We start from the raw sequence: 22087 nt of genomic DNA on the forward strand, positions 1-22087 counted from the left end.
AATGAACTAAACGTCAATGATACAACACTTCACAGGATTACACTTATTAGGGGTCTGGCAAACGGGCTCAGGTTCTTACAACCTCTTGTAATTCTTACGACTACTCCTCATATCGGGGTTCTCTGTCACCTTGTTGTGCTCTGCTGGAGGCAACAGTCCCTACCGTGGGGTCACGGTGTGCGCACAGACTTGGTGCACACGCCCATGCCTTGTCTGCCACAGAGGTCATCAGCAGTGCCTGGTGATATGCCGGCCTGGCACCAGGACGGCACCAGTCAGCACGTCCCCTCCTGCTGCTCCCGGACAGCAGCGCATGCAATGCAAAGAGCCTGCCATGCCTCAGTAGACTTCAGCGGAACCTACAGTGCTCTGGCAGAGCTCGGTTTACCTCCCTGCAAAATATATCAGACATGAGTGAGATGCCTCATAAGGCGAATTACCACGTGGGTGTTGTTTGCAATGGAATTGATCTCTCAGACACTAAAAGTCTAACATAAACCTGAAATTTATTATGCGGTCTGATCAGAGATGTACCCCCAAGGTGCCTCTAAACTTCTTCTAAAGGAAGAGTAAAAGATGAGACATTCCAGCTACAAAGATATAAGAAGAGCTCTGCTACATCAGTCAGTTTAAACCATTTAGTTTTTACCAAGAGTAAAACTGTTTGGACTGGAGAGAGTTAGCCTGAGAGAAATTGGCTGGCAGGGTATAATCATGTAAGCCTCTGGTGACTGGCTTGCATAACAAATCCATTCCTGTGATTTGCCCAAAGGCTATGTGCATTCCTTGGATACAACATTTATTTATAAAATATACCTAATTATGACTTATTTCAGCTTGCTTTCTGAAGCCCGCTGCACCAATGCACAATCTGTTGCCTGAGTTAATCCTTCAAAATTAAAATTTAGAGTCAATAATACAGCCATGATAGATATAGATGACGGGATACAATATGCTTTGTTCCACTGACCATTGCCTTTCTCCCCTGCTTCTGCCACACCTGATCCTATCCCTGAACTGTTGTCCCCTGCCGCTGTAGCCCTGCCTCATGCTCCCCTGTCAGGGAATTGGCATGGCTTGGGGTCACACTGCAGTGTTGCAGACCCTCCGTGATCCACTTGCCCTGAAGGGCTCACTTGCCTGACCTGTGGTCCACCAGCACCACCAAAATAGCGAATTTTTGTGGCTACAGAGAAAATGCCGTATTGTAGGCGCTATCTTACACATCAGGCTTGCTTTCTGTAGGATCCTATCTCAGTGGAGCTCAGCTGGAAAACACTCCCTGCTGCAATTTGACCGTCCACTGAGTTATGAAATGACCCGGTATCTATAGAGACCCAGCTCCAATGGGGCAAAACCTGTCTGCACACCTCTGCTACGTTACCTGACTTGCTCTCTTAAATCTCATGTTTGGATCTGGGAAGCTGAGTCTACTGTTTGTCCTATCACTTATCTGTATTTAAATCTAACCCAAAGGCTAGTCTAGCTTTGTGATATACTGATCTCACATTTCAGCTCTGCTTAGTAAGAATTTAGTGTAGGTAGTTGAAAGAAGGGTCAGGGGAAAAACACCAAACCAAAAGCTCCCCCAAACCTGTCAAGAAACAGAAAATTTTCATCATGCCCTGAACCTGAGACTAGATTTCTGCTCACTCTGTCACCGAGTGTGATTTGGAGCAGCCTTATGTCTCCATGCTTTGCAGGTCATCTTTATGCAGTATGTCCTGACAGCCTACTTAGCTGATGACAACACTGAAATGTGAAAACTCACTCCACGCATTACATTTCACTACTTTCAAAATTCATGCATCCGAAGCATATCCAACATGCTCGTTATATATATTGCACCTATCCGTATGATGTGACTGTTGACAGGTTTTATAATTATGTCTACTGAACCACAGCAAAAATATTTTTTCAGCTATTTAAGGTGAATTCTGGCATGTAGTTGAAGCCATCAACAAAATGTGAGAACCATTAGGGTAACAGTAGAACTGCTTTGATTGTCTCATCTAGTCGTGTGCACACATTTTATTTTGTTTTCCTACTGTTACATTGATTGCTTCAGTGAAATTCAGTCAAAAGTTACAAAGATTTTGAGGAAAACGTAATAAAGTTGTGAAAAGTACTTTCCCAATGCTTTCAACCTGCACGTATTTTTAGAAATATGCTTAGCCCATAAAATGGTATATTCAAAGGCTAATGTATCAGATGTAATATTTAATATATACATATACATATATTAATATATGTAAAATAAATTAATTCCACTATATAAGTAATACCTTGGGACGCCATTTAGGTTGCTCTCCTTAACAGCTAGCCTGGTGCAAAGGCTTGGTACTATATGCAAGTATGAATCCCGATATGTGACATTTAATAAATGCTGTGGGCAGATTTGTGTCATTGTATAATTTCTGAACACCTAAACCAGTCTTTCCTACAATCCTCATCCAATATGCAGATGGACTTATCAGAGTGCTTCCTTGTCCTGATTTTTAGCTCGTTTGGTAATTTTCTGCAGTTTCCATTAGCTAGATGCATTTCACATTATTCACATGAAATAATATGGTGACGATTTGTTTTGTCTGCATAAGATACTTTCCTACTAAAACGTGAAGATTCAAAGCCTAACATTAGCAAAGCATCACAGCTATCATGTTCTTTTCCATCTTTTCCATCTTGGGTGGGCAAGAACTTTTCCAGACATTGCTCAGTGTTCTTAAGTGGCCTTAAATTCTGGCTATAATCATACATGAACTAAAATATATTACCGTAATATGAAACCATAAACTTTTCTGTGCCGTCTCATTACCCAAAAGAAAGTAAAAAACAAGTTCTGCATGCAGGATCAAGAAAAGGCAATAAAGCTTTAGCGAAACATGTAAGTATAAGCTTAATTTTAAGTATGCGCTTAAGCACATGACATCAACAGAAGAGGACTATATGGTTTAATGTTTTGCTCAGTAGCGACTCCTTGTAACAAAGAGCCACGGTGGGCAGTAATCTGGAAATGCCACCTGAGATGCGCCCAGCAAGCCAGAAGCATAAAAGTGCACTAACACCTTACCCTGCCAGCAGGAGAACGGAGCGCTGTGTCACCAGCTCTCATGGCAGAGACGTCCAGCTGGTGGCCACAAGATCCTGGGGCTATTTTCAAATTCTCTGCTCGGTAGATCTTGTGTTCACTGGCAGCACCTTCTAATGGCTCCAGAATGTAGCTCTTGTTTTCAAATACAATCATTCCCCTGTTACGTATGAGGACAGAGTTAGACACGTGGTTTTCAAGAGCAAACGTATGTTTGTCTACAACAGAGTTACAACAGGTTTTAATAATGACAGAGTATGAAAAAGCAAAACAGTGATTTACAATGTCAAGGTGGAGTGGAGCAAGAAACATCAAGGCTGTATATTTGTCACTGCAGCATACTACACTTTAAAAGAAGCAATGGCTCAAAGAAAATTTTCCTCTTCTGAAGTGCTGTACTGTAGAGCAAAATTATATTTGTGTTTTATGTGTTTTCCATTCCCCCAGTGATACATTGCCATTGCTGAGTGGAGTCATGATGTGTGCGCTTCTGAGGACCCATGGCAAACGGTAATGAACAAAAGCGTGCTGAAATGCTTTTGTAAGGAAAGTTACAGAGTGAAAGTATTCATTTTGATTAAAATTATATTCATTATAATGCAGTGTGCATTATACCTTTTAAACCAAATGCTGATGCAAGCATCAATTCTGCCAGGCGAAAGGGGCATTGCACTATCAAAATGGATTATTAAATATTGCACGGTGGGGCAGCAGAATGAAGCTCAGATGTATTAACCAGTGGATTCCTGTTTAACTCATTTTACTCCCCAAAATAATAATTTTTACACCAATACCACCGGCTCTTTGAGGATCTCAAAGGTTTTCCACCCATGAAAGCACTCTTGTTGCACTACTTTAAGCTGCATCATGCAAAGAGGAAAGAGGGGCTCGGGAGGAGACACACCTTGCTCCAGGAAGCATGTGGAAGAACCTAGGACATGTAGCCAATTCTGAGCTCTATGTGCTGCCTCCTAACCACAAACCGCTCTCCCTGTATACTCCAGACAACTCACCAAGTAAAAGCCAGCCTGGGGTCTTGTGCTGGGTCCTGCCCAGATTTTATGAGCTGCTAGAGTAGAACAAAGTTGACAAAAGGTTGACTATCTTTCCAGTTCCTCCTGCTGAGGAAGGTGCTGGCATAAGGCTGCTCTGTCAGCTCAGCACAGGAAATATAGGCAGCGTCCATGGTCTGCACATGCTGGAATAGGATTTCTGGTACTATATGGCATAAAGTAGGATGATCTCCAACAATTCCGCTGGAATTAGCAATTATAACTGCAGCTGTAGGACCACAGAGTAAGAAGACTGCTCTACTGTACATCAGGACTGGTACAGCATAAGAAGGCATGAAGTAGGTTTACAGACAGGGCTCAGGTAGAAATTACTGCAAAAGAAAGGAATTTAATATTCTGTGCCTAACTTGCATCCTGAGCACAGACTGCCAACCACACAGGTGCGTCCTGCATAATTCCTACATCGAGCTGGGTATCAGGTTTTGTTGGGTAAATATGTGACCAGAAAAAGACACCCTTTAAAACCCATTTTTCTAAACTAAGCATTTGCTTATGGGGTGTTGTAAGCATTCATCAGTTAGACACCACACTGAATAGTGCACTGCATTACTAATTTCTTCCTTGTCTTTAAATTATGAAGACATTAATCCCTAAGCACTGGCAAAGGTTCAGCAGCAATAATTACAATCTACCTATCTGAAATTCCATGAAACTTTTAATTGGCCCAGGCATTCTTCCTCAATTCATCTGCTAAACTGCTCTGTACTATCTATATATGCTATTAAACAGCCATCATTTTCAGCCCAAAGATGGCTGTATTTTATTAGTGTGTCCTTTTGGTGCATAGGAAACGTCTGCTCTTTTTATTTCTGTCTGTGCTGGAACAAAGGTAAGATACTACAACCATTGTAGTGGCTATACAAGTCTTCTGCAGAGAGCTGAAAAAAATCAAAAAAGGAAGATGAGGAAGGACCCAGAAGCAGGTTAATGACACCATAAAGAGCGATTTAAAAATAAGAATGAAAATTATTAGGGAAAAGCTGCCCTAGCTATTCTATTCTTAGCAAGATAAGATGAAGAAACTCAAAGTCTTTGGCCTCCTAACCAGTTAACTGAAATTTTCATTCCAAGCTGACTGCACGGTTTTACTACGAAATGTCACTAACATCAGTTCAGCCAAGCCAATGGATGACTGTTTTGCTGGTGACTAGAATAGCTATACATCCAAGAAAAAACAAGACTAGAAACCCATGATAGTAAAGGCTGTGCAATAGCATTCGCAGGAGCCTGCTTTACTGATCCAAACCAAGAATCAGGGTCTGATAGTTCACTTGTAGCTTCCTTAGTACCCTGGGCAAGGTACCTTAGGTAAGGTACGTCATTTACCCATCGCGCAGGCATGCTGGGTATGACGGGTCACAGCTGGAAAGGCAGGACTGATTTATCACAGCAACCCTTGTAGCTACAGCCAGGATACACTTAATGCATGCATGACAGATGAGAGACCTCCCAGCTGGTCACCCCATGATTTGAGTAACCTTACACCCTCCAGTTCTAAATTATTTTCAAATCTGCCTTATTCCTTGAAGAATTTAGGAAACTAGAACAACTTATTCCCTTTACTCTGATAATCAGCAACTCTGTGATCAGCACAATCAAATAAGGATTGTTGTCTTTCCCTTGTGCAATTAATTTTATTCTGGAGGCAGCTGGAACCAGCAATGGAGGCCAAAGTCCATTGGCCACTGATTGAAATGGAGTAGCCTGACCATCTCCAGTCACTGACAACTCAAAACCAACATACAACCACGAAGGGTTTTATTTTTAATGTTAAACTTGATACTGCTTAGATCATTAACTTAAAAATATAGACTGAAATAATTTTCTTTATTTATTTACACTAGAAAGGGAGAGACTTAATAGTGCCCTTTTACTGGGTTAAGTGCCCTCTTTTTTTTTTTTTTTTTTTTAAATTTAAAAGCCAGTATCTTCTTGTCAGGAGTTCACAGCCAAAACACACCACATCAGTGCCAGGTTTCCGATATACCCCTTGTATACCCAGCTACTGTCTAAAATAACTAAATAACTGTTTCTTTACTCATTTTCTCTACCTTCAGAGGATATGCACAAATTATCAGATACCAGAGTGATTAATTTTGCTTTCTACTGGGCATGCCAGAGCCAGGGCAGCCTATTCAACTTGCCACTGAGACTCCCGTCCCAGGTGACAGCATGAGCCTTTAACAGGCTCATGCTGTTAAACCTTTGCGTATGAAGCACTACAATGGTAAAAAAAATCTGCAGATTTGGCATAAGGGAAAATATACTTTTCATTTAATGCACACTTATCCTTTGAGTGCCTACAGGATATCAGCACTTGGCTTGTGACCATCTGTAATAAGATAACGAATATCAAATATGAATTTTCTTGGCCACTTTTCTGTTTTTGACTAATGTTCTTTTCCTACAATTGCATTTTTCCCCCATTGACCAGTGCCAAGCACAGCACCTTAAAAACACAACTATTCAAAAGCTATGGTTTCTGTTTTTGGTGTGGCAGAATTAGATGAATGATACTTATCAGTCATTGAGTACTAAGAATTTGATGCAAATAAAATAAATCCATAACTACTTTTTCCTTCCACTTCTGTCAGGTGTTTCAAAAAAGCCTCTGTCACTCCTACACCATTTCTGTGTCTTCCTCTTGAGCATGGCTCTCCCACACTCCTGAGTCAGCCTGTATTCTCCGAAGAACAAGGTGGTGCAACTTTTCCATTTTTCAAGGAGGCATTAATGTTAAATAATATGTTTTCCAATGTGGCAAATAGACAGTATATTAAACTGAAGACCCCCAACCAAAAGTTATATAAGGAACCACAAAGGGATTTCAACAACTCTGTGAGTACTCCAGAAGAGGCTATTCTTTAAGACCAACCTCTACTGAAACCTGTGGGATTTCTACCATTACCTCTACCAGGCAAAAGACTACTCAATTCCCGAGCTTACAAATATTTGAGAAAAATGCAATATAAAGTATACAGGTTTTGGTCTCCAGGTATCTAATTGATGGCATCTGTGTTTTCCCCAGTTCCAAACCATACTGAGGCTGGGAAGTCAGAAAGATCTTGCAAATGAGCTGGGCAGGAAAGACAAGAGACAATTCAGCCCCTGCCTAAAACTGCGGGGCTGTCCTTTTCATCACTGGTAGCACAGAGGGAGGAAAAAAAAATCTGTGCCATGCAGCATGTCCAGACACCAGTTCACAGGCTTGGAAGCCAAGTGGAAGCAGCTTCACCGTGGTCTTGAGCCTGAGCTAATATGTCACGGTACCTCCCAACAGGGTTTGAATCCTGCTCGCGTCTGGTGGTCAGCACCAAACCACCCACATCCACATTGCTGCTAATTGCTGCTAATCAGGTCTAAACATGAACAACTCGTGGGTATTTGCCTGCTGTACACCGTTGGATGCCGTATGGACGCATGGGGAATGTGTATATGAGATGGCCTGTGGTGGGAGAACTCTCTACATCTCAAAGAAAAAGAAATTAAAACATAACTTAAATAATTAATTTGTTATTAAGTGCTGTTTAACTTTCCGGGAATCTCTCAAATAGGGAAATAAAATTTGATGGAATAATTCCACTATTTAAACTGTTGATGAAGTCAAATATGATATTTTTTTCTCTTAAAAAGGAAAACCAAAACAAAACCTAATGCAAGGCCAGTCGTATTTCATAAATCAACAGGCTTTAGGAAATCTCAAAATATAAATGGGAATTTTCTTTTCCAACTTGTCAGCAGAAGCAAAGGCCCTGCCAACATAAACCATCAACGCATACTTGTCTGAGAAATTGTGATGCTGAAGTAAAACTTGGCTAGGCTAGCATTATATGAAACTGTTATATATTATTCTGCTGTGCTATACAGGGAAAGTTAAGTGAATCAATAAATCTGATATCTATGAATGCAATTAAACATTTGGTTTTAATGAAGCTCAAGCTTATACTCGTTTCTAAACAATAATAATAAAAAGCTCTATTACCACTAGAAGAGGAATGTAGATGTTTTCAGTTTGTAAGAAATTAATTAGACTACAGAGGGCTGTCATGCTTACACACCGCATATTCGCATTAAGCCTGTCTCTGCCCACAGACACAGCGAGAACTGCAGAACTCACGTGCCGCCTAAAAACCATCAGGACCATCATTTCATAATTAATGCTACAGCTTCAAAAGTAAAAGGACCAATCCCACAGCTGTACCACCGATTTCAGTGAGAGTTTTAGTTGAACAAAGGGGAGTTTTAGGCTGGCAGATAACAGAATTGGAGCCTCGTGGCCCTGGAGTGTTGTTCTCATCACGCTCGTGGTGGAGGTACAGCAGTGGTTCACTGCGGTGTTTTTCAACATGCGTGACATCAGAAGATGGTCTGTAAAGTGACAGGGCATTTTTAGTTATTTTTCTTATCAATTCTACATTCTCAGGACTTTGTATAACAAATTCCTGGGCAAATAAGCAGGCAAACAAAAGAGGAAGAAAAATGAACTAGTGACTGAAAACTTCACTTTTAGTCTGTTTTAATTAGTTGCAGATTAATACTGTTGGGATAAATTAACAAGATGATCTGTGGACTGTTTTTCTAATGGGCTAGGTGATCTTCAGATATTTTCCAAACGGTTTGGTCATTCTTTAGCTTTAAAGGACTGGGAAATACAGAGAATGGGAGCTGGACTCCAGAAACAGGAGTACCCCTGTCTCTACCACTGCCCCTGGGCAGCCTAGGACAGGTAATTCACCTCTTTCTGCATCAGTTCCTCACCTTTAAAGTGGGGTAAACTTTAGTAACTGCATACAGCAATTATCTATTGATGAAAAGCATCACACAAGACCCAAGTAATACCATTATCCTACTATACTGCACATCAGGATTTCATTAAAATAACAAGTCTGACCCAAATCAGCAAAGGGCAGCAACTCAAAGTGAGGTTAAAGTAGTAGCATTATTGGTTTTACATATTGCACTAGTGGTAGAGGTGTTCTCACGCAGACACATCATTAGTCAAATACATTTTATTCCAGCCAACGCCTTTCATTAACCTGAAAATATATTCCATAGCACAGTGTCTAAAATGTAGTCGTACCCAGAGACTACTGTAGCACACACTTAATCCTTTCTCAGTGCAAGACAGATTTGTCCAGAGTGAATGCATATTGGTCTGCAACTTTGATGCCTGGAATTTAAGCGGGGAGTTACTTGAATTGAAAGCGATAATGCAATTTCATGTCCAGCTTTTCGCTTGCAGGAAACAGAAATTGTGTTATCAGAGAAAGTGGGAGGGTGCAAGGCAGGCCAAGGAAAGCAGAGAAAAATGGCTAAGGAAAGAGACGTTGGCATCAGTGCCAATTTAGGGAGCATATTTTGTAGCACTGTGCAGCAAATGGCATAAGAATAAAAGAAGGCTTGATTCCAACTTGCACATCACATTAATGGTCATAGGATGCTTTTTCAAGTCTCAAAATGTATACAAATATTTTCAGTTTCAGGTTTTTGGTTGTTGGTTGTTTTTTGGCTGGGTTTTTTTTTGTAAAAATTAAGTGCTGCCATACACAGACGAGGTGGAGAAGGGGCAGGCTCAAACAGCTGGGTACAGGTCATCTCTCCTGCTTGCCCTAGCAGTAGCAGAGGTGCTTGGGGTTTACTGTGCACCTGGGGACAGCGTGCACACAATTGCCGAAGAAGGGACACAATGTTCGTCTCAGACCGCAGAGGTGATCGTGTTCCAGGAGCTGGTTTTGCCACCTGACCGGCCAGAAAACAGAAGTTATGAAACCCCAGAAGCTGAACGCTTTCTAATATTAAGCCCAAAAACCTCCAGTAGTTTCACAGTCAGGTAACTTAAACACCATGTGAGATGTTTATATGAGCTAAAAGCTCTTCAGAAAGTATGGAGCAGAAGCAGACATCCAAACCGGCGCTTTTCTCAACTGGGATTTTCTCCTAACTTCTTTTTTGGACGAAATCTCCACTTCTGTGGGGAAATCATGCTTGAGGAGTCATAAGGAATTTAGATTTTTTTCTCACTGGTTTCCTACTTCCATTTCTTTTTTAAATAGTTGATGTCTGGAGTGTCATATTTAAATCCCCTCTTAGCTGGCTGTGTCTGGGATGCAGTGAGTTCAGCCAGACCATTTGAAAAATGGGTGGCTCTAGTACTGGCGGCCTCATGCAGCATAACTATGCAATCCCATTAAAAATTACTGTCTTTTCAGTTCTGGGGCCTTATCCCCATCCCCATCACTGTGGACACAGCATCTTTCAGTCGCTGATGAGGTTGGACAACAACTGAATACTTTTTGTACCTGTGAATGGGCTTATTACCTAGGAATTTGGTAGCTCGGTGGGATTCTTAGGATTTTCAAGAGCATTTTGGTGTTTCACATAGGAAAGGCTTCCTGTGAGTGCTCAGACTGAGGCATGTCTGAGAGCACCTCTCCAGCTCCCCCCACCAGAGACATCACTGCAGATGCCTTCGTAGCTGCACAGCCCCATGCCAGCATCCTCTGCCAGCCCCTGGACCACGGATGCTCTTCTTCAGGCTGCATTTTTGTGTGTATTCGCCAGGTTCTGCACTTGCAGAGAAAATAATAGGGGCAAAATCATTCAAGTCTATACAAATTTATTACAGAAGATGTGTGTGGTGGCTACAGGCCAAAACTATTTGCTAAAAACTTGAAGAGCCTCTGAGCTAGATAAACAGAAGGGTATTTCCTGAGGACAGGAAGGAAACGACTTGACTTTGTCGTACCTTCACCTTCCCACTAGCTTTTACAGTCTAATTGGCTTTCTTACCCAGATGGAAGTGCCGGAAATCCTGATTACCCATTGTTCCCATTTCATGCATTCAGCATTTACCGTCTCCTCTCTGCCATTCAGCCCTTCCTCCTCCAGAGGAGCCAGCAGGATACAGATTATGGCATGATTATATTCTCCTCTAACCTGCATTTTAGGCAGCTATCAGTGTCAATCCAACTATCTGTGCCATTGTAATCCTATGTGAAGCGAGGCGCTCGAATGTTATGTCTGAATGGATGTTACATAGCTGCAATCGTGAGTGTCCGTGTGCAAGAGAGCTGAGTCTATTCCTCACTTGTCTTTATATCTCACCCCCTCTATCTGCCTGAAAAATGTAAACCAGTCAAACCTGTCTTAGTTTGCAGATTTCACACTTTATTCTTCCCATCGCTCATCATGGACTAACCGTGTCATACTTACAAACTAATAACACATCTCAAACGCTCAGCCGTGTTTGTGAGCTGCAGTGAGCATCGGCGGCAGCAGTGCTGTGCTGAAAGGAAGAACTTGATGGTTGTGTGTGGTCAGAGCAAGGTTGCTCCAGCCCCGCACCTTGCCTCTGGCCCTGGCCCACAGCAGATACTTAGGGGTAAAATATAAGGGCATAACAAGCACACCCCAGTTGGTAGCCCCAGCTCTGACAGCATGAGTGTCTGGGACACCTTTGGTTTTGACAGCCCTGGAGAGGCTCCCCCAGCTCCTCTGCCCAAATTGTCTCATCTTTTTTGAATCTGCTGATAGTTTTTATATTGACACCCACCTGTGACAGTGAGTTCTGCAGCTTCATTTTGTGGCGAACATAAAAAATACTTTCTTTTGCTCTAAAGTTTCATTTGATGTCTCCTAATTTTGGGGTTATGCAAAATATTCAGCAATTGTCCCCTCTTCAGCATGACATTCAACCTCGTTTCATCATACCCCTTTTCTCTGTCACATCCTTTCAAAAGTTACAGGTCCTAGTTTATTTTCTTTCCGTGGATAAAAGCTGTTCCATACCTTTGATCATAATTTTTGCCCTTTTCTGTATATAATGCTTCCTTTTCTGAGATGGGAATGAGGAGGGGAAAACAAGAACTGCACGCAGAATTCAAGGTGTGAGTGCACTATGGATTTATAAAGTGGTAATGAGGGTTTTTGTTCTATCTTCTATTTCTGTCCCAGTAATTCCTATGATCCTTTTTGCTTCTTTGACTACCGCTGAGCACTCAGGCATCAGAGCATGCTAAAATGTGGAACTTATTCTTTATGACTAGTTTCTTGTCTTTTAATGAACAGTCCCTACCTATCCACACCTGGAACAACGCCCGAGGTCCCTGTCTAGTAGGAGTGGGAGGAAATTTGTGCTCTGAGATTTCAGTGAGCTGACAGCTTGCACTTCCTTTCATTAGGTGTTTGTCAGGCACGTAAACTTTAGCCCCATGCAACAGCTGTGTGGGCTAGGTAAGAATCATTGAATGAATTTCACAGGTGGAGAAACTGAGACAGAGATTTGTCCAATTGACTTAGAAACTGTAACAAATCCAGGAACAGACTGAGAATGAGACCAGTCTTTCTTCCAGCGGTTGCTGCAAGTGAAACGGCTGCACCAGGGACTGTCCTCACCCGGGGCTCCATGGCGACGTGATGTCTTATGTCTTTATGCCTGCAGCTTGCAGTCTTTATCATGCCATGGAAAACCAAGAATCCCTACTCAAGCAAGTTGGTGGGCAAGTACAGCCTCCTATCCTATCCTATCCTATCCTATCCTATCCTATCCTATCCTATCCTATCCTATCCTATCCTATCCTATCCTATCCTATCCTATCCTATCCTACCCTACCCTAACTATTCTGTTAAGCTGTAATACCAGTAAAGTTGCCAGCAAAGTAAGCCATGAAATAGTTTTCCACTGTCCTATTTCTCTTATTATTTCAGGCTGCATCACATGCAATAAATCATAGAATGGTGTTGGTTGGAAGGAACCTTTAAAGGTCATCTAATCCAATCCCCCTGCAGTGAGCAGAGACATCTTCAGCTAGATCTTTCCACCCAGATTCTCAAGGGGGAGCATTGCCACAATAATGTTTTGGTGGTAGAGGTATCCAGTGACCTGTGGGCCTGATTCTGGAAGATGCTTAGTGCTCTCAGGACCTCAGTGCAGCTACTTGGGATTTCACACAACCTGGCCTTTTATTCCTAACCAGTTTTAATGAGAAGGCCTGGGTGGTTCAAGGAGTCGACAGTGCATTATGAAACCTTTCAGACGGACATCGCTGCCTCAGGTCAAGCACAGGTAATGACTGGAAGTTGTTACTATTGACTGTCAGGCTGTGAAATGTGTTTTGTGGAGCAAGTCAACAAGCACCCTTATCAGAAACTGTTATCACTCATGGACACTCTCTTAACCAACCTGCAGCAGCTAAATGGGCACAGATACTGAGATATGTCCTCAGCTGATCTCCTGCTAGAGCAAAACATGTGTTGGCAGGGACTCTTATGAAAACTTGTACTGAAAAAGATGCTGCTACACTTCTCCTATGTGTAAGGAGCCTAATACTGTGATAGTGCCAGTTGAGACAAAAATGTCACTGCCAATATATGTTGCCTTGACATACCCGACTGCCTAAAACTGGGAAAGGACCTTGTGAGCTCAACAATTGAAAAAGAAGCACATTAGAGAAGAAATAAAATGCTTTTAATATTGGGAAGAGTAATTTCTTTTGAGCCTTCTTCATTTCTTAGGTAGCTCTGGAACAAGACGTTGGTGCAGACCCTGTCCCACATGCTGCAAATTTTTCCTGCAGCAATGCAATCCCTTTAACTAAAATACCGAGGGCATTGCATTATATTTTTACAGACTGGGAGAGCGACTGGTAAATGCAGACTGCCGTGGTCCATACAAGGGATTAATTAGAGTAAACTTGTGGAAGATGCCAGGTACATACCGAAGCACCCATAAAACCCCTCTCCGTGTGGGAATGAGCCACAGCAATCCCATCCACTACAGCAAGCGGGTCCTTCCAACAGGGAGAGGGGTCCTGGTAACAGAGAGCTTGCTCTCTCTGCTGCTGTCTGTCCCAGAGCTCCGGTTATAAAAGCCTCGATAATGCCACTATTGCACAAAATGCAAAATCAAGGGAAAAAGACTCCAGCTACTCATGCTGTTTGTAGATAAACTAAACAAACCCAGAAAAGGTTGAGACAGCTGGAAATCTGACAGGAAAACTGGGTTTTCCAGGGAGAACACTAGAGCCAATTTACAGTTAATTACTGTGATTTGGAACAGCTCTGTGAGTAAATACCAGTCTCTGATTGTCCAAGTAAGGAAGATAATTGTTTCCTGAACTGTGTCCATTGTGTATTTAAAATGTTGTCAGCCTGTCCCTTTCTCAAACTCAGAAGAGGTTTGGTTTTTGGTGATGTTAATCTGCTACTCTTCTGTTAACAAGTAGCTAAAATCCTAATGCTGAGCATCATACCTGCCATGAATGCAATTTATTGAGCTCCGCAGCCATATTTATAAAGCAATCTCTCCTAATGGTGAGGCTGCTGGACCATGCATGAGTTCGCAGCTGCAAAGCAGTTCTGCCATCCGTGGTGAAACAGCTCTGAGGACAAGGAGGACTGGAGGGATGCCGGGGACTGCCAGCCCAAAACTGTGCCAAGCACCGCACTGCTGCAAAAGGGTATTGAGAAGGATGGGCAGCAAGAGAGAAGGGATGTCATGGAAAACCCCCAAACTGCATTATCTACTTCTTTTTTTCTCTTCAGAGCAACTAGAGGGAAAATGTTTTTACAGAGATTGTACCAACATTTGAAAAATGGACATTGATATATACATTAAAAGGCAAAAACACCTCGATGAGTACTGGGGTGGTTTCTTACGGAGCTCAAGTATGACTGAAATATTGGCTCACCTGAGTCCAGAGCAGGTACTGAGGCTGACTGAGGAGTCGGGGTACCCTCGTACATTGCCGTGGTAATAGCAGTGACCCTGATGGCAAAAAGGAGAAAACATTTCAGTAATCATAGAAGTTCTTCGCTCGCTTGTTCTCTCATGGTTTTCGAAGCTGGTTTTGATTTCATTCAGAAGCCTGTTGACAGCACCTTTCCTGCCCCACTAAAAATTCACTGTATTTAACAGCCCAAAGGGTTCCTAAATGGAAACAATGGGTGTTTTTAAACCCCAGAGGTTGGGCTGGTGGGGTTTTTTTTGTTGTTATTGTTCTGTGGTTTGGTCGTTTTTTTAAAGAGGGCCAATGGTATTTAAATTGCATGACCGACAGCCTTTTTCTGTGTTATTTTATTTAAAGCCACAATATGGAATATTTTATAAAATTAATCAGATTAACAAATCATCTAACACATGTTACTACTTTCTATAGACACACATATTTTTACTTAAGGCCATTTACATCTATGTATGTCTATGGGAGGTAGCTACGTATAAAGGGAAGTATAAAAAAAGCCAATCCCAATCCCATAGCCTGAAAAAAATCACAGAGCAAGAGAAGGGGAAGGAAAACAGGTTGCAAAGGAAACCTTTTATTGAATTACCCAACTGAGTGACTGCATGTTATTAAGAACAACCAAGACTAGGAGGGTCTTCTATTTTGAGAGGCAGCAGTCCAATTTCATTTTGCAGCTAGATTATTGCATTTCCTTAATAATTCACGGCTTGCAAAAGGCACCCACAACAGAGATACTTTCTCAGCACACACACATATCTGTCTGGAATCAAGGTTAATTTTATTGTTGACTAAAGGTTATACTACATTGCCAATTACGTGACTGGCTGGAAAGCAATGACTGTGTCACGTCCAGCATTTCTTTTCTCGTGGCTCCTTTGAATGTCATCTGGAAACTGAAAACACTGTTGTAAAGGTTCCCATCTTATTAGTGCAAAGGAAAGTTATCACTCATGCTTCAACCTGTCATCTCACTGTGCCTTTTTATTACTTGGTTCGTTCACATCCATCCAGCTGCATTAATTAACCTTTTCAGTTTGGGGGCATGGCTTGCACTTACAAAGCCTCACATAGCAGACTTCTAAAGACCACCTTGATTTTGTTAAAGAAAGCAATAGCCATGAAAATTCTGGGCAAGATGGAATAATTCAGATATGAATTTTCTGCAAATAAGGTTATACCATGAAAAATATTTGTTTAGAGCATTTTTGTTTCTGATATGAGCAACCGAACACAGAATAGCAACATCTGACTTTTAAAATTCAAATCTCAGTAGAAATCTCAGTTAAAGAAATAGTAGAAACAGGGTAATAGCGTTTTACTCTTGGGTAATTTTATCATCAGTACTCATATAAAACGTCAGTAACACATTAGCAAGGATAAAGCCACAATAAAAGGGAGGAAGTCATAGACTGAATTTTTTTGGGATGATTGCTTCAGTCACAATTGCTATGGACGTCAAAGTTTCCAGCAAGAGCGTACCATTTCACCTTATTTTAATATTATCAGTTACAAGCATCCAGTTGCTAAGACAGAAGAAAAAACAACACCCCTCGCCTCAGCCCTGACTCTCACACAGTGACCCTGAAACTGTCGAAACGCAAAAATAAAGTAGTTTTATTCTTGTCACTTCAAGTTAAGTACAAGGCAGCTCTTAAGAAGCCAGTCTTTGGGGTTTAGCATCACCAGTGTTAAGCACAGTCCTCAGTGAAAAGGGGAGGGCAGGCTGGTATCTCATCCCACACAGGCTGCTGCTGCAGTCTGGCTGTCTTTATCAAAGAGTGAATTATGGCAAAGGTCCTGATTTCTTTCCCTCTCTACACACAACTTGTCATTTTATTAACTTTGAGCTCCTTGTTGTGGCCCATTTCACAACTTCTCTGGGATCCACATGCTACATGATGCCAAAGTTCAATACCGAAAATGTAAACTTATCAGACCATGGCCTGCAATTGGACTGGTAGAAAATTGATTTCTAGCTCAGTAACTCCACTAAACTGCAGGATTTTTTTTTTTCTCCTATCAAATATTTTTATTCCTGTAAACTAGAATATAAAATGGATGACACCACTACCACCACCACCCCCAAATAATTATCGTGGCTGATTTGTCATACTCTACTTTTACTTGAGATCATTTAATAAATACCAGCTTTTGACAACTGCAAATTTTTCAAGCGCTACAAACCAGAAGAATAACCTGGACACTGACTCGTGTGCTAGAGAAACTCCCCACACGACAGCTCCACAAACCTGACTTGCTCTGCCCTCCACGCAGAATTTGACTAAGCAACTTTTCAATGGGAAATTGGATTTGGTTTCAACTACAGACTATATTGATGTCCTCAGCGAAGAAGAGATATACAAATGAAATCACAGAGACTTATCTTTTTTAAACCATATTGCAGCATTTAATGAAAAATGAATACACTGATGTCTCGAAAAAATATTTTAGGCAGCAAAATGCACTGTCAGTATTAATCATGACTTACTGCCATTATGAAAACAGACTTTTTTTTTTTTAGTAAGGGAATGCCTAGTTCTCATTAGCTTTAGACATAGCCGTGTTAATGTAGGCTAATCTGTCAAAGCGGCCAGCACTTCATTTCTTTCCTCTTAGTTCCTTGAGGAGCCAATATAGCCTTCCTGTTTCTAAAACAAATGACCATTTTCTACTAAGCTGATTTTGAAGAAGATATGAGCATCCAGCAAAAAACAAAACACTGAAAGCTTTCAAAATGATTGCTTTACTTGGGCGGTCTGGGGCTGTAATGAAGATGCTTTTTCAGAAGTAAGATGTTATGCAAAGAAATAATGGCTTTCACTGAGACCGGCAGAGCCCATTACGGATGGGAACACAAAGCATGATGCCTCTTCTGACAGCGTCAATAAATAAGTAACGCAACACAACAAACACTTTATAGGACTTAGCCAGATAAAAGGCAAACTTTGTAATTTAAATCACTTGGGGCATGGTCTCTAATTAAGGCGTTCGTACTGTCAGAGGACAAAACCATTACTGCCTTAAAATGTTTCTTATTTATAAAAATCAGGTTTTAGCTACTGATTTTAAAAAGGTTCATGTTTCCTTATTTATATATACACACACATAAATATACACATACATACATACGTGTGTGTGTATTTATATATGTATATGTATGTATGTATAAAGTATAGCCATAAGTGTCTTATGGTCTGGTTTAAGAAATAAATGCAAACAACTGCCCCCCTCTCTCAAACCCCAGCCATGGCTTCCCCAGTGCAGAAAGGCACCCAAGCCTTCAAAACCTCTGATATGAGTTCCGGACTATGGAAATCAGAGATTTAGGGCTTTCTTCCTACCTGAACCACAACTTTCCTCCATAACTGATCAACAATGGCTGCATTTATTACAAAACTTTAATAGGTATATTTCCAAGAAGCTGAATAAATCTTACAGATTTTAAGAGTCACCTGGTTAAAACCCAACAGCCTGCCTTTAAAGTCTCTCTCTAAAAATTCATGTGTAGGATCACAGCAGTCAAAAAGGTACTGAAGGCAACAATAAAAGAAGATCACACGGAGCTGTTTCATCCCGTGGCTCAGATCCCAGCAGAGAGCATTTTGGGTTTTAACGATGAAGCATCATCTACCCACGACACACCAGCCTTACCGTGTAATTGCGTGCGAGAACCACATTAGTGCCGTCTTTCAAATAATGTGTTTCTGTGAAGCTGCTGGCTAACAGGCCCCTGAAAAAAATAGAGCAGACGTAATATTAAGGCCACATCACCTTGACTTTGTCCTTTAGCGGTTCCGTTTGAGATAGTGATCAGAGCCAAGCATTAATGACACAATGACTACCGGGGCTGTGTGCGCGAAATAAGGAAAAATATAACTCCAAATACTGAAGCTGCAGTACATGAACGCTTCCTTTCGGTAATTGTGAAAAGACTACAAGTTTCCAGACTGCTTTCTTTTCCAGATGAGGACTGCATGCCAGCGTATCTCAGTATTGAATCTTCCATGTAATTTTCAACACATTTGACATTAAATCTGAAATCTAGACATTTGGAGTATTGTTAAATAATGGTGGTTTGTGGAAAAGGAAAATGTTTTGCCTGTGTTACGTATTTTACTACATGATGTGTTGTGTTCGTCAGCAACTGACCGTCCAAAGACTAGTTTAGCTCTCGGTAAATGAAACAAACATCTTCCATTGACAGTCAAGGAAAATCACTACAAGAACATCACAAAAGTTAGAGTGCTGGATTTATTCTGATCATCTGAAAAGGATATTCAGGAATGGAAACCTAAGGACTTGAAAGGATGTATCAGGAGACAGGGAGAGACCATGTCTGTGATGAGACATTTTGTTCTCATTCCCTCCACACTTCCCCTCCTGCCTTTGGCAACGATATACAAAATTTTGACTTGCAATTACTATTTTCCGGAAATCTCCAGAGAGGGGCTTGTGCGTGACAACTATGAGAACTTCTCTTTTTGTAGTAAACTCATAGAATAGGGAATGCAACATCTGCCTTTTTTTGTTAAAAAAAGAGTCTTGTTATTATTCTGTTTTTCAACTTCTTATCTAAAGAGCATTTCTAACAAGGCCAGAAGGAAGAATACATATTCACATTTACTGCTAACATAGGTGTTAAACTATCTTCCTCAACACAAACGTCCCTGAGTTTTGACATTCTCATGAAATGCAAAAGCACAATATAGAAGAAACCAAAGATAAATGCCACCATCGCCTTCAGAAAACTGGAGAGTTTGGACTGTTGAAAATCTTTGGCATAGGGTTTCACAGCAAAGCCTTTCTCCCTTGGGTTGTTCATTTGAACAAACCAGGCCCTGTCTTTTACTTAAAGGTGGTTAATGCTGCACTCTTGCACATCTACTAGTGCAAACTAGTACGCGGCTTCTGTACACATTTCTTGCACTTCGTATCAACATTAAAAGTAGAGCATGAACAAACATTTACTTTTCATTACCGGTTTATTTGCATCACATGGATACCCAATGGCTCAGTCACAATGAGGACCTGGTTGTGCTGGGCACTGTACAAACACCTACCGGAGAGAAAACTAGTCTTTAAAAGTCTCTATCTTAAGGTTGAAGAAAAAAAAGGCTGAATGGAACAAGACTAAAAAAAAAAAAAAAAAGGAAACAGCAGCATAAAAAGATGAAGGTAGCAGAGCCCCAACACAATGAGCACTGAAGCATAGAACCTCACTTTACATTTTTCAGTTTGTGGGAAATATTAGCATATTAATAGATACCAAATGTTCAAACACTGCAGCGTTTGGTGGGTTGTACAGGAGCTGCTCTGGATCTCAGCCAACCACCAGACCTCGAGCAGGATTTGGTTGCCCAGCCAAGCCTCTATGTTGACTTAGATACTCTATATATTTCACCAATCAGCTCCGCAGGGACACCTCAAATACCCTGTGGTGTCTTGGATGGCACCTGACACCTACGTTTATCTCACCTCTTGTGCCTGCAGCCTCTGGAAGGTGTGCCTGAAACAAAGTGTGCTGTATCCATGTTTCCTACTGTCTCATTATCACAAAAAGCAGCTGCTTTCTTAATTATTGCTATTATTTCTGTAACGCTGCTAATTTCTGCATTTAGCAAGCAGAACTTTGTAAAGGCAAAAGGTAAGATCCGTTCCTGTTGAAGCCAACAGAGATCTGCTGTGTACTTCTTGGAAATGGGATTTCATATGGGATACCAGAGAGATTTTTATTTAATGGGGCAAAATACAGGCAAGGGGAAGGGTAACAGATGTAGCATCATGACAAAGTGACTGAGCAATATACTTGCTTTGTGCTCGGTTATTTCCAAAGTGTTTGACAGCAGTGGTGATAAAGGTGACCTTTCTGCTTCTGTTCATTCTACCCTCAGGCACAGATTTAGAAAATATTTCATAGATTCATAGATTTTAATACCAGAAGGGAGTGCTGTGATCAGCAGTCTGACCTGCTGCATTACATACGTCATTTGAGTTGAATGAATCTTGTAGTATTATGACTGTGATGGAACTAGACCCACTTTCTTACTGTATAGAGCCCTTGTCTAGATCTCTGATGATGAAGCTATCACAAGTCTGTTAAGTTTTTAGAGTTCATTAAGCTCAATGTAAAAACACTGCACTTGGTACCTGGCTTGACTGTGTCAACATTCAGTTCCAGCCACTGAGTCTCATTCCCTTACATCAATGCTCCGTTTTCATTTTAATCTACTCAAAGCAGGTAAGTTCTACTTAGTAAGGTGAGGAAATATAGCAGGTAAACGAATTCCTGGTGTAGCTGTCATCAATCTCCCTATCAGGCATGTTTCATCAGGATATAGGTTTGCTATCTACCCTGATGAAAATACCGGCTGAAAATAAGCATTCCCAGTGTGACTAGTAAAACACTGGCAAGAGCACCAAGATGATGGAGTCCCACTATTGGACTAACTTAATAAAATAAAAAGTATGCCGCAATGGAGAAGCCAAAGTAGGATTTCAACTCATGGAAATTTCATGTACCACCAAAGGACTTTTTTAAGAAAATGAGAAAGTTTTTCAGGAGTGTGTATTAACACTCCTTCAGTTCAGTAACTAAGACATCATTGCTAAAACATCTGTGTTCCTGCCATGTATGGCACTAGTGCTGCTCTGAGTGGAGGCCAGAGGAAAGGTTTTCTCCACACAGCAGAGGTTGGGGACCTCTGCAAGACATGCCACCAGGGAGTCCAACAATTTCCAGCAGAGAAAGAAGCTGTTATCCCCGCTTTCAAAATGTCTAATATCTTAAAAGCCTCATAGCCGAATAAGCCCGCAGCATTAGTACCCAGGGACAGCAAGTCATGTAAAGGCATTTCTTGAAAGGTTATGAAATCTAAGTGTTACAAGCACTCAAATACCACAACTGAGTGTGCTCCACTTTACTTTCCGATTATGGCAATACTGCTTAACATACTAAACAATGAATTCAACATATGTATCTATTAGGTAATTTAATTACCTCCCAAAAAAGATATGCAACATAACAGATTGATTTACATTTCTGGTTTTGACCCCCAGTAAAGGAGATTAATAGAGGAAAGTAAATTAATTTAGATGGCAAGCTACTTAACCTAATTGGATCAATGTAATTCTGAAAGAGCAAGGATCAAAATAACATTAATATATCATAGTGCAATTCATCACTA

General features: G+C 41.1%; 1 protein-coding gene across 2 annotated transcripts in view; it reads right to left on the reverse strand.

Moving 5' to 3' along the window:
• ADAM12 (ADAM metallopeptidase domain 12) overlaps positions 1-22087 on the reverse strand; it is a 191250-nt gene that overhangs the window by 65543 nt on the left and 103620 nt on the right. For both annotated transcript variants that reach the window (XM_064464375.1, XM_064464376.1), the window contains exons 4-6: positions 18555-18633; positions 14850-14926; positions 3071-3248 (exon numbers count right to left, since the gene is read on the reverse strand). In XM_064464375.1, the coding sequence (XP_064320445.1) occupies positions 3071-3248; positions 14850-14926; positions 18555-18633 (334 nt within the window). The remainder of the gene's footprint in view (positions 1-3070; positions 3249-14849; positions 14927-18554; positions 18634-22087) is intronic.

This window comes from Phalacrocorax carbo, chromosome 12 (genome assembly GCF_963921805.1).
Source record: "Phalacrocorax carbo chromosome 12, bPhaCar2.1, whole genome shotgun sequence".
Classification (NCBI taxonomy): domain Eukaryota; kingdom Metazoa; phylum Chordata; class Aves; order Suliformes; family Phalacrocoracidae; genus Phalacrocorax; species Phalacrocorax carbo.